We start from the raw sequence: 14,084 nt of genomic DNA on the forward strand, positions 1-14,084 counted from the left end.
ATTTTCTCCACCCTCAAATACACATCTGTCACACAATTTGCACAGGACATGCCAGCTATGTCATTTAGAGGGCAAAATAGAGAAGCACTACATTTTCAAATGGCTAGTTTATTGAGAGATGTGAAGGAGATATCGTTGTTCTTTCGAGATGGCTAGCTCTCCCTTGGATCACTTAGTTCCTCAACAAGACATGTCTCAACCTCTCTCTTTCAGCACTTTGCAAACATAGTGAGAGATGTCCAGCAGCATCAACCAACCAGCTATTATACACTTCTAGAAATATGCAAGCCTCATTGAGCTCCCTCGCCCCAAACATGGGCACTTGTCGAAGGGGGTGATACCAAATCAAGCTATGGAGATCCAACATAGCACTTCATACACACCCCATCCACAAGGCCCTCAAGTAATATAGTGTTGTAAGAGCTAGCCACCGTGCTACTTTGGCTATAATACCTTACTTTATACATTACACACCCGATGCCATCATTGGATGGCATCCACCTAATCCCAAATAGCATATCCATGGATTGTCATAGGCATTGCTCTCATTTTCATCTTCATCACTTGATGAAGGTGTCATTCATGCGCATATATGCAATGTTTTGGGTTGCATCGGTCAGTTTTGGCCATTTGAAGACAGTAATATAGCTTGCTTTCTTTCTTTCTTCACCCCCCCCCCCAATAGATTTTGGTAATTGTAGATGTGTTGTTTTTCTACTTTGTTCTCTCTCAAATTGCAGCCACATGGACCCAACATATCAAGGGCCCTCTAAGATAATGGTGCCAAAGTGATCCAAAAGCTAATGGACAATGGCCCAATTCTTGAGATCACATCATACTGAATGCTGTAACAAAGCGAATTGCTTATTTCATGACAATGACAAAAATTCAATAGGAATATCTAGGCAGCTATCTGACTCTGAATCGACCATATATATGCTACACCATAATCACCAAAACATTTCATAGATGTCGGAAGTGGAGAAATTTTTCATGATTTTGATAATACCTAGGAGGTAAGTTGTCGTAGCTTTCATATTGTTGAAGAAGGCACTTCATATTGAGTGGATGTAGGATAAAAGGCTGGCCATCTAAACTCTGAATCCAAACAGCAATGGAAAATGATTAATCTTCGTATGTCATATCCTCATAACAAACAAAACCCATTCATCATCTTTACCCCATATTCTTGTTCTATACCAGGAAAAAAGCTACAGAATGTGATCAGTAGTTGATGTGATATCCCACACAATGTAAAATGATTATGTTGCTTTATGAACTCAGTTTTAAGTTGCAGTGAAAGCACAAGTTCACTCCCATTAGATGACAACCCCATAATTGAACCATAATAAACTAGAATCAATAGACAGACTCACATTGTGTGCCTACACAAACATGGACCTTGAATTGTCCACAAACTAGGATATACCATTCATTATCAAGATTCTGTTTTAAAGCATTAAAGAAGTAAGATTTTCACATAATTCAAGATTTGTGAATGCATGTGATAATCATTGTCAATTAAAGAGACAGGAGACTAGTAAATATAAGTTGGATTGGATGTTAAACCACCTCTCTCTTGCTTGACATTCATGTTTCCATGTGACAATATAGCCATTACATTCTCATATGTGAGACATGAACTCCACATTTAATTGGTGTATGGTTTGTATCTGGAAACAGTAATAGTATTCAGCCAATGAACTAACAAACATTATTAAGAGATGGATTGATTTATGCAGCAATCCTCAATCAATCAAGTAGAACTATTTTTTCATATTACTAATTTCACTTTTGATTATACATACTGTTATGTCCTTGGACATCTAGATGGGCGATAGTCACATTGGTCATGGTGGTCACGAAGTGTCCTTAGTGCATTCCTTCGTAGACACCATGACCAATGCTACTAGTGCCCATCCGGATGTCTGAGGACATAAGACATACCACTCCATACCAAGTTATATTTAGAAATTATTCTAATTCTAACCTTAGTTGTATTTCAATAATTGTATAGACAACTATTAAGTTACTCAAGGGCACGGGCACTAAAACTTTTGGTGGTTCCCTAACTATGAAAGCAGCAGCAAAATAGAGGCTTTCATTTCATACCCTTAACTAAGGAAGAGCTGGAAATTAGTTAATGGAAGTAATTTTGGTCATTGCCCCCCCCCCCCCCCCAAAAAAAAAGTGCTTGAACCTAGTAATGTGTACCTCCCCTTCCTTTTCATGAATCCCAAGGTAATACAAGCACTCACTTGAATAAAAATGTATGGAAACGTTGACACAAGTTCACATGAAGATGGTGGAAATTAGCTACAGTGGAAGCCAAGAAGTGAATTTGGTCATTGCTCTCTCCTCAAATATCAGAATTTAGTGCTTGAGCCTTGAATAATCATCTTGGTGAATTTGGGTGATGTAAAACCCATCAGCATTTGTATGATATGACTGTTGCACCAACCACAACTAGTCAATAATATGCATACCTCCCTCTCTTCTTTATAAGTCTCAAGGTAATACAATAAGCCGCTTGGACAAAAATGTATGGAACCATTGACACGAGTTCACATGAAAATGGTGGAAATTAACTACGATGGAAGCCAAGAAGTGATTTTGATCATCACTCCCTCCCCCAATATCACAATTTAGTGCTTGAACCTTAAAGAGCCGTCTCACTGATTTTGGGTGATGCATGGTTGCATTCCATCTGCGGACAGAACCATCCCGTCCAATCCATCCAGCCTAGTTGGATCTACCTGATCCATCCACTATCTGGACTGTACCCCACCGAGGTGACCATTTTTTGACCGCTGTCCAAGGTCAAATTTGACCATTTCTGCCCATTTTGTGACCATTTTTCCTACCCATTTTTTCTGAACACTTTTTTTTTATTTTTCCACTTTTCAAATTGTTTTGGGCCTTTATAAACAACCCCTCCCACTTCGATCGCCACCCTCAACTTTCAATCCATCTCCACTCAAACCTCATTGCTCAAGCTTACACCTCAAGCTCATGAGTCATCTCCACCTCTTCCTCTTCCTTCTTCTTCTTCCTCTTTCTCTCTACCAAGTTACCACCTTCTTCCACTTTCTATCTTCCCACCTCTTCCTCTTCCTTCCAACTTTCAAGTTTCATCTCCCTCTTCCTCCATTACCACTTCCAAGCTACTCCATACCACCTTCTCTTACCACATCCTCTTTCCACCTCTCTTACCACCTCCTCTATTTACACCTCGACCTCTCTTACCACCTCCGTCTCTGCACCATGCCTAAAGCCCTTCATGAAGAATTTTCTCTTCATACCTCACACCTTGAGAAAGCCATGAATCACACCAATGCCTATCGTTGGACTTGCAAGTATTGCAACAAGGTCCAAACATGTAGTGTGACATGCCTTCTCATCCACTTGTCCAAGATAGGTGGAGAATGTGGTCCATGCCCGAAGATCCCTCGAGGGTTGGCCAATGTGATCATCAAGAAATATTCGCCCATTTCAAATGCATCAGGCAAGGTATCCTCTAGTATGGCGCAAGCTCAAAAGGAGATAAGTCTCTCCTGACATATGCACACCCACGCGACCCCTTCAGCTACACCTATGGCTATTATGGACAGATTTATAGATCCCTCGGATTCCCCTTCCACTTCGATCTCCCCCGCCGCTACCCATGGGTCCAAGAGGCTTAAGAGAGAAGCCACAATTGTTGAGGCAACAAGATGTGTTTCGGGCCCTCTCTCATTCCTTCGAGAGCGACAAAGGAATGCAAAAATCGAGATTGCACGGAGCCATCATCAAGTGCAATCTCTCTTTCCACATTCTAAGAGTCACTAGAGGAGAAGAATGGTAAAGGCTATCGCCGTTGTGGTTCATGTGAGGGGTGGCATGGAGTTACTGTCATCAGGACATATATTTTTGAAACCTCACTTAACATGTGGATTAATTTTTAATCACATGGTTAAGCGAATGTTGCACATGTGAGGTGTAATTGGGTTTTAGAGTAAATTCACGAGCCTGTGACTTGAGGAAATGATGGAATGTCAAAGGCAAAAGTTGCTATAAGTTATGCCGCACAGGTACTTGGTGGTATATGGTGCCAGTTGTTGGCCTAGGTCATTTATTTGGCCATAAGTGTTAGTTGTTGGGGACACTAGAGAAGTGACATTTAATGGTACCTAACGCCACTTTGATGGTCAAAGATGGCACACAGACACTCAGGAATGGAAGTTGCCTAGCCAATTTAATTATTGGCCAATCAAATTATTTTTCCATGCACCAAAATAATTGTTAGATTAATTTTCAATATTTAAAGACTGAAAATTAATATTTAATTATGGATAATATTGGAAAAACCATTTGGGAAGACTGCCACTTCTCAAAAATACCCATGCAAGACTGAAAAACGTCTTTAGAGGCTGGAGAAAGGCATTTTTAGTGTATTCAGCCTGCAAGAGAGAGAGAGAGAGAGGAGATGTTGGTCTGATTTGCAGCCATTGGAGAACCTTCTGAGATAACCAAGGGTAGGAGAAGACCAATCAACAGTAGGTGACAGCATCTAGAGACTATTGAGACAAGGCAACAGCAATAAATGACTAGTTTTCTTCAGTTCTTTGCATCTACAAGCTGTTGAGACAGGGCAACAGCAGTAAATAACAGATTTTCTTCAGTTCTTCACGAAGAAAGTCTGAATTTTCTCTCCTCAACATTCTCTCTCATCTCCTAACCTTTCTACAGTCTTGCTCCGAAGATTACAGCATTGAGATCACCAGAGGCTGAGAAATTTCAAATTGGAAGCGTACCAAAAATTGGAAGCTCCAAGACTTAGATTCAACAGGGCTGAAGTGGAGAGACCAGCAAATAATTGAATTTCAGGCATTTTCCATCTCCACTAAAGCGGGTGAAGACCAATTGATTGCCCGAATCAAGGGGCAAATCGAATTAAAGACTTGCTAGTCATTTTAAACAGCAAGGAGAGTTAGAATATCAAAAGCAATTGGGAGAATTCCATTGTATATCAACTTCTTCTTCAATTAGGTTAAATAAATATCGAAAGTGACACCAATTTTGGGACCAACAGGATGTCCAATGTCCAAGATTATATGGTAAACTGTACTTTTCACTTTAATGAATTTGTTAATTGCTATAAATAGTGCTTAATCAGGTTATTTACCACCCTATCCGAGAAGAAAGACTGGTTACATGGTTCCATTGCCGGGATTTGATATGGATTATCATTTACAAGTTTAGCAAACGTGCCCATTTCATTTCGATGAGAAAGAAAATAAAGGTTGATCATATGGCACGATTGTTTTTGCAGCACTTCTTTTTAAGTATCATCGTATGCCATAGTTGATCATTAGTGATCGAGATCCTCGGACGACCAGTTTATTTTGAAAGAGGTTGTTTGAGAATATGGATACCACATTGAAATTCTCATCATCCTTCTATCCACAGACAGATGGTCAATCTAAGGAAGCACATTCCATAGTATTAGATCTTTTGAGGTGCTATATTTCAAACCACAGGACACAGTGAAAGCAGTATTTGCCCTTGGTTGAGTTTGCTTACAACAACACACTGCATAGTTCTACCGGTGTCATGAGAACATGTATTTTTGAAACCTCATTTAGCATGTGGATTAACTTTTAATCACATGATTAAGTAAATGTTGCACATGTGAGATGCAACTAGGGTTAGAGTAAATTTACAAGCCTGGGACCCAAGGAAATCACGGAATATCAAAGACAAAAGTTGCTGTAAGTTATGCCACACAGGTACTTAGTGGTATCTGGTGCTAGTTGTTGGCCTAGGTCATTCATTTGGCCATAAGTGTCAATTGGTGATACTAGAGAAATGGTGTTTAATGATACCTAATGTCAATCTAACGGTCAAAGATAGCGCATAGACACTCGGGAATGGAAGTTGCCTAACCAATTTAATTATTGGCCAGTTTGATTATTTTTCAAGGCATCGAAATAATTATTAAATTAATTTTCAATATTTAAAGACAGAAAATTAATATTTAATTATGACTAATGCTGGAAAAACCATTTGGGAAGGCTGCCACTTGTCAAAAATGCCCATGCAATATTGAAAAACGTCTTAAGAGTCTGGAGAGAGGTATTTTTAGTGTATTCAACCTGCAAGAGAGAGACAGGAGATGTTGTTGGTCTGATCTCCAAGCTGTTGAGACAGGGCAGCAGCAGTACATGACTCTGCTGATCTTCTCTAACACTTGGAATGGCTCATAGTATTTCATACTTAACTTCGGATACAACCTCTCTTCCTTTCATCTTTTTCAGCCTTGCCTTTTCAAAACGTAGCAATACATAATCACCCTTTGTAAACTGCAAAACACGTCTATGGCGATTGGCAGCCTTCTTTTGCTTTTCCTATGATCTTTGAAGTGCATACATTATCTTTGCATAGATTGTATCCAAATTTTCCAGCGATCAACCTCAAAGATCTTATCTTTAGTTTGCAAAATAGGTGATATCTTCTTGCCATCCTCAACCACCTCAAATGGAGCTTTGCTAGTGGAACTATGCACTGTGCTATTGTAAGCAAACTCAACCAATGGCAAATACTGCTCCCACCGCGTCTTATGGTTTGAAACAAGCAAGGGGCTACCTACCTCATAAATTTTGACTAGAAAGCCTTCAATGTGTAAATCATGTGTTGAATCGTGCACCCACTAAGTAACTGAAGACGATCACACTGTTCGAAGCTTGGCATGGCAAGAAACCCAAAGTAGACTACTTTCGAGTGTTTGGTTGCATAGCCTATGCACATGTTCCGAAAGAGCTTCGTGGGAAGCTTGATGATAAGGCTGTAAAATGCATATTTATTGGCTACAGTTCGGAGAGCAATGCTGAAAATGCCGCATTTTCACGTGATCAGTTTCAAATGCCAGCCACCCATGACATTGGTAATGTCTTTGAGGGTCTTTTGCCACTTACTTTGGAGTCTATGCCTGCTGTAAATGGCAGGACAGACTTAATACAGCAAGTTGTTGCTGCACCATATGCTCCCGAACAGCAAGGTATCGATAATGGTTTGTCACATGCAGTGGAAGAAATAGTACAACATGAAAGGGCCAAAACAGTCCCAAGATGGTTGTTACAAACTCTCCAAGAGAGTAAAATGGATGCTCCTATACCTCAACGCACTAGAAGGGCTGCCAGAAATGCAACAAATGATGCAAGGGGGGCACATTTGATTGATTTTACGAAAGCAGACGATTGTGATGAGCATGTGTTTATGAGCTTACTATTGGATGATGATGAGCCTACTTCCTTGGACAAAGCTCAACAAGATGTACATTAGATGCAGGCTATGCAAGATGAGTTAGACTCTATTGCCACTAACTCTACATGGAATCTTCTAAATTTACCATCTAGCAAGAAGGCCATTGGCACAAAATGGATTTTTAAACTCAAACGCAAGGCTGATGGTACAATTGACAGGTACAAAGCACGGTTGGTAGCAAAAGGCTATGCACAGAAGAAGGGCATAGATTATGAAGAAACTTTTGCTCCTACATCCCGTATGAGTAGGTGAGATGTGTGATTGCTATAGCTGCAAATTATGGCTGGAAAGTACATCAATTGGACATTAAGACAGTATTCTTGAATGGGGATTTACATGAGGATGTTTATGTGTCACAACCTCCAAGGTCTGTGGTTAAAAGGAAAGAGCACATGGTATGCAAGCTGCATAAAGCTCTTTATGGTCTCAAACAAGCTCCTTGTGCATAGTACTCCAAAATTGATGCTTATTTGGCTAGCAAAGGGTTCAAAAATAGTCCAACTACTCCCACTCTATACATTAAGAATGAGGGGGGTGGACTTGCTGATTATCATTCTTTATGTAGATGATATGCTGCTCATTGGACCTATTAAAGGAAAAATTACACATTTTAAGGCTGAATTAAAACATGCATTTGCTATGTCAGATATGGGCTGCCTATACTATTATTTGGGATTCAATTCACCCAAAATCAGCATGGTATCATCATGTCACAGTCACAATATGTGGATAAGTTGTTACATAGGTTTAGTATGCAAGATTGCAAACCTATGTGCACTCCTATGGAGCCAAGCTTAAAGCTGTCTATGCATGGTGGTGAAGAGATGTCTGATGTTGCAATTTACAGCCAGGCTGTTGGCTGTCTTATTTATCTTTGCAACATACGCCTTTACATTCAGTATGCAGTATCTCAAGTGAGCACGTATATGCATAGCCCACAGACCATGCATTTCATGGCTAAGCAAAAAACAGCCTACAGTGGCTACCTCGTCTTGTGAGACTCAGTACACAGGGCAACATTTACGACAACAGTGAAATGTGTATGGTTGCGCTAATTGTTGGCCGATCTACATTTATCATTGGAGGGTCCTACACCCATTTTTTTGATAGTCAGAGTGCTATTGCAGTAGCACGAAATCCTGTGTTTCATGCTAGCACGAAACACATAGAGGTGCATTACCATTATGTCAGAGAGAGATGCTATGCAAGAGAGATCAACTTAATGTATGTACCCACACAGAAAAATGTTGCAAACATTTTCACCACGGCACTACCACGCAAGAATTTTGCGGCTTTTTGAAAGTCCTTAAACTTGTTACCCATTGGTGATTGATCATCCTTGTACTTCATCACATTGGCATTGCACTTCATCACATTGGCACTGCAAGGGGTGTTAGAATTTGCAGATTCTATGGGTAGCACCCAATGCAATTTGTGCAATGTGGACACTTATTAAAGTGTCAATGTAAGGTGTGTACACCTAGTGTCTTAGAAACTTAAAGTAGTCACACCAGGCTCTAGAGTAAAATAAACCTAACTCTAGTTAGTTGGTAAAAGGCTAGTTAGGTCAACCCTGGACCTAAACATAAGTTGTACTTTCACTCTATCTTTTATTCTAGCAAGTACACTCTTCTCTTTTTGCTTCAGCTCACTCTCTTGTTGTCATTGTCTCTCCTCTCTCTCTCTCTCCATAGCTGGCTGCCATTTTCCAACAGTTGAGACAAGGCAGCAACAGTAAATAACTGATTTTCTTCGGTTCTTTGCATCTACAAGCTGTTGTGGCAGGGCAACATCTGCATTTTACTAATTTTCGGTTATTCTTCACAACAAAAATCTGAATTTTCTCTCTACAGCTTTCCCTCTCATCTCCCAACCATTTCACAACTTTGCTTCGAAGATCTCAGCATTTGAACCCTTGGAGGCTAAGAAATTTCAGATTTCTTTGCTATAATCCCTAATATGCAGTAGAAATTAGGATTTAGCAGTAGCCTCAGGAAGCATGCCAAAAATTGGAAGCTCCAAAACTTGGGTTCAACCAAGGCTGAAGCTATTTTTAGCCTATTCAAGTGGAGGGAACAACAAATATTGAATTTGGGGCATTTTCCATCTCCATCAAAGCAAGTGAAGGCCAATTGATTGCCCGAATCAAGGGGCAAATCAGATTAAAGACTTGCTAGTGATATATCACAGCAATGGGGGGGAATACCGAAAGGGATTGGGAGAATCCCATCGTAAATCAACTTTTTTTTCAATAAAGTTAAAGAAATACCGAAAGGGGCGCCAATTTTGGATACAATCAGTGTGCATTGTCCAAGATCAGTAGGTAAATTTGTATTTTCAAATTTGCACTAATTGTTTGCTGCTGTAATTAAGTCGTAATCATGGATTTACCACCCATCCATAGAAGGAAGGCTAGTTACATGATTCCATTACCCAAATACCACTCAATCTCTTGATTTGGTGAGCCCGAGGCACCTGATTGCAAGCCAAAGCTTTGTGCTAGTGCTGATTTTTACTCTCAGCTGTGAAATTACAGCAATATGTCTTCATTCAGTGAGATGGACTCTAGCAATGATGATGCCTCTCAGTATGAACGTTCACATGGGAATGAAGAAAATGCAATGCCTGACCTTAGACAAGGCTCAGATTATGGACAGCAAGCTGAAAATGTTGCTATTGGGCAAGATGCATGGCCTTCAGGGCATAAGGAGGCTGATGACTAGCAAAGTGAAGAGAAATTTGATAGCCAATTCAAGAGTTCAAGAATCGGATGAGGACAGCAGCAAATCTCTTTGCTGAATTGGCAAAGGATCCTCAATTTACCCGATTTTTGAATGCTCCAAAGAATGACAGCAAAGCCAAGAAGAAGAAGATGTCTTCTACACCTTCGAGACAGCACGATGCACCGAAGATAATGCCAAACCCTTCATTTGAAGCTCCCAAAGATGCTAATGAAATAAAACAGTTGGTACCTACGGAGCAAGGAATGCAAATGCAAGTCTATCACGAAAGTGCCAATCAAATGGATTTTGGACAGCCGAGCATGTATGCTATGATGGGGCAGCCAATATATTTTGGTGAAAGCGCGATTTTTCATGCTATGGTTGGACAAGGACTGCATACAGAAATGTATGGCAAAAATCCCTATAGTATGCAACAACCAATGCATGGAGTGCAAGGCCCAATGTATTCGAGTATGGATGGAAATTTGCAAAACCCTATGTATAGCAGCATTGGCTTGATGCCTGGGGCACAAAGTAGCATGTTTGGTACTGCATTTGCACCCCCGAATGCTTATGGGGCTCAAGGAATGAATGTTGGTCATGCAAATGCTCTGTTTGGCATTGGTTTTGATGTAAATTCAGCAAATGCACCCTTTTTGCAACAGCCAATGTGTGACAACTTGACACCCAAAGGGGCAGCAAAAGACGATGATGAGGGTGAAAAAGGAGTGAAGTTTGAGTCCTTCAACGGTGTACAAGATAGGCTAAAGGCTTTGACTTTCATTCAGCAGTTTGATGCAGCCTATTCAGGGGGGAACTTCATGGAGTCCTCAAAGATTCAAAAGACAGCCACTTTCTTGAAAGGGAATGCATTACAGTAGTGGTCCACTCTTTTGATGCAAGGTAGAGCACCGTCAACATGGATACAATTCAAGCAAATGTTTGCATTGAATTGGTTGACAAGTACCTTTGAGGTGGACATCATGACAGCTTGGAATAAGCTGGATACTAAGGAATGTAAGAATTTGGAGAAATATAATAAGAAGTTTTGGGATGCATTGCTACCTATTACTTCTTATCGCCCTGTACCCCTTCATGAGCAAGTGGAAAAATATGTTTGTGGGCTGCCCAAAGGAATCAAGGAGTTTTGCACTAAATCCACTGTATCTAGCATGTCTCAGCTTAATAGAGACTGCTGCTACAACCGATGCTTTGCTGCGTGGGAAGGATTCGGGCTTCCTAGAGAGAGGGGAGAAGCCGAATAAAAATTTGTTTAAGGCTGAGAAAGGGACAGATCTGAAAATCAGCCTGAAAAGAGGCCAAAACAACAAAGAAATGGCTCGAAAACATTAGCACAACAACGTAGGGAATTGATGGCTGCAAATAAATGTTTTATTTGTGAACAAGAGAGTCACATTGCAAGGGACTATCCCAATGGGCAGCAAGCTGGAAAATCAGAAAATCAGGGAGATTCTAAAGGAAAGAAGCCTAAAACATCAGTGGGATCGATGCCCGATGTTGTTAGTGATCAGCCCAATGATGATCCTACTAAGTTATGCAGAGCATGGGGCAAAATTAGGGATCAACATGCATTGATTTTCTTTGATAATGGTGCACAAGCCAACTTCATCTCTGTTGACATGGCCGCCCGTCTAGACATCAGAGAGGATGAGATGGGACCCATGGGGGAAGTTGGAATGGCATGTAAAGGCCTTGTAGAGCCTGTCACACTGCTCATTGGAAAGCTTCGATTGCACATACAAGGATATGTGGAAAGTGAAGAGTTCTTCATTGCTCCACTTGAGGATTGTGATATATTGCTTGGCATGCATGCAGTGATTGATTCTCATGCAAAAAAGATCACTATTCAGCATAAGGGAAAGATACTCACACTTGATGTAAAGTTGAAAGGTGAATCTGTCCTTGTTGTATCTGCAGCTACCATTTCTAGAGTAATGAAAAATCATCTTTCAACGTACTCGGTTTTTACTAAGGATAAAGATTATAGTGAGAATGTTGGAAACATGTCTTAAGTTAGAGAAGGATCGCATGTCATTTTTGAAAATGTATGCTAATTGCTTCTCTCAGTCAATTTCAAGGCAGCTACCGCCTGAAAGGCCAGAAGATCATGGCATAGATCTTATCCCTGGAAGTAGCCCACCTAATAAGCCACCCTATAGAGTTAGTGCAGCCCAACAGAAGGAGATTATGAGTCGAGCTATTAGAAAAAGGGTTGATTCAGCCCAGCTCATCTCTTTTTTGTTCTCCAATGCTTTTGGTGCAAAAAAAATGATAGTTTATAGCGTATGTGCATTGATTATAATGCTCTGAACAAGATCACAATAAAGAATCGCTTTCCGATTCCTCGGATCAATGATGTTATGAATAGATTACAAGGGGCAACCATATTTAGCCGTATAGATTTAAAAAGTGGGTATCATCAAATACGCATTAGACTAGAAGATGTGCCTAAGACAGCTTTTAGGACATCTTTTGGATTGTATGAGTTTCTTATTATGCCTTTTGGACTTACGAATGCTCCTGCCACTTTTAATTGGATGATGGATCGTATCTTCAAGCCACATACAAGGATTTGTGGGCACTTTCTTTGATGACATGATTGTCTATTCAAAGAACGAGACCAAGCATAGAAAACACTTGGACATTGTGTTCAATGAACTAGTGGGAATAGACTGATTATCAATGACAAGAAAAGTGAATTTTTCTTGCATGAAATCCACTCTTTCGGGCATATTGTATCAACTCATGGTATTCGCATGGACCTTGCAAAGGTTGAGGCAATACGATCATGGCCACCTTTGAGGAATGTGCATGAGATCCGCAGCTAATTGGGTTTATGTTCTTACTACAGGAAGTATGTACGTGGGTTTGCTGAAATTGCATCTCCATTGCATGCCTTGCAAAAGAAGGATGTGCCATTTAGATGGATAGCAATGGAAATTTCAGCATTTGAAAAGTTGAAGAAAAAGATGACTTCAGATCCTGTGCTTGTGTTGCCTGATCTAAGGAAATCATTCATAGTTCAATGTGATGCATGTGGTAACAGCATTGGGGCTGTTCTTATGCAAGACGGCCGAGTTGTGGCTTATGAGAGCCGAATTCTCCATGGTGCAAAAAAGAATTTGCAGGTCTATGAGAAAAAGCTCTTGGTTGTAATTCATGCACAATCTACGTGGAAACATTATTTCTTGGGGGCTGATTTTACAGTGCAGACAAACCATCAAACTTTGAGGTACTTTCTGGCACACAAAGTTGTCATAGAAGCATATGAGATGGGCAAATTTTCTCTCTATGTTTCATTTTCAGATTGTACATATTGATGGTAAAAAGAATGTTGTGGCTGATGCACTGTCACATAAGCCACAAATTTCAGCTGTCAGCATGGTTTATCACAGTGAGTTGGAATCCATGAAAAAGCAATATACTACTGATTCGGACTTTGCTAATGTTTATGATCAGCTTTGCAATGGCCAAAGGCATGAGCACTTTGTGCTAAGAGATGGATTTCTAATGATGCATGGACGACTATGTGTCACAAAGCAGTTAAGGCCTAGAGTTATCACTGAAAGTCATGTTCCTCCGTATACAGGACACAGAGGTATCCATGCCACGGTCAAGGTAGTGGAGCATTTCTTTTATTGGCCAGCTTTGAGACATGATGTAGAACAGTTTGTTAAGACATGCATCGTATACCAGAAGGAAAAGCATGATAGGCAAAAGATGTCGGGTTTACTGCAGCCCTTGCCTATTCCAGATAGGCCTTGGCAGAGAGTTGCAATGGACTTTATTTTTGAGCTTCCTGAGACACCTACATGGAATGATGGGATATGGACTATCATTTGCAAGTTTAGCAAACAAGCCCATTTCACTCCGGTGAGGAAGACTATAAAGGCTAATCATATAGCACAATTGTTTTTACAGCACATCTTTAAGTATCATGGTATGCTAGAGTCGATCATCAGTGATCGAGACCCCCGGATGACCAGTTTATTTTGGAAGGACTTGTTTGAGAATATGGATACCATGCTGAAATTCTCA

The 14,084-nt window shown here is 40.4% G+C and overlaps 1 protein-coding gene across 1 annotated transcript in view; it reads right to left on the bottom strand.

Moving 5' to 3' along the window:
* LOC148028413 (RING/U-box superfamily protein) overlaps nt 1–14,084 on the bottom strand; it is a 64,786-nt gene that overhangs the window by 31,800 nt on the left and 18,902 nt on the right. Inside the window, exon 4 of the mRNA XM_087690218.1 lies at nt 1,010–1,098. Within this exon, the coding sequence (XP_087546344.1) occupies nt 1,010–1,098 (89 nt within the window). The remainder of the gene's footprint in view (nt 1–1,009; nt 1,099–14,084) is intronic.

The sequence above is a fragment of the Lygodium microphyllum genome, chromosome 12 (assembly GCF_053477565.2).
Source record: "Lygodium microphyllum isolate KBCC chromosome 12, Lygodium_microphyllum_v1.1.10, whole genome shotgun sequence".
NCBI classification, from domain to species: domain Eukaryota; kingdom Viridiplantae; phylum Streptophyta; class Polypodiopsida; order Schizaeales; family Lygodiaceae; genus Lygodium; species Lygodium microphyllum.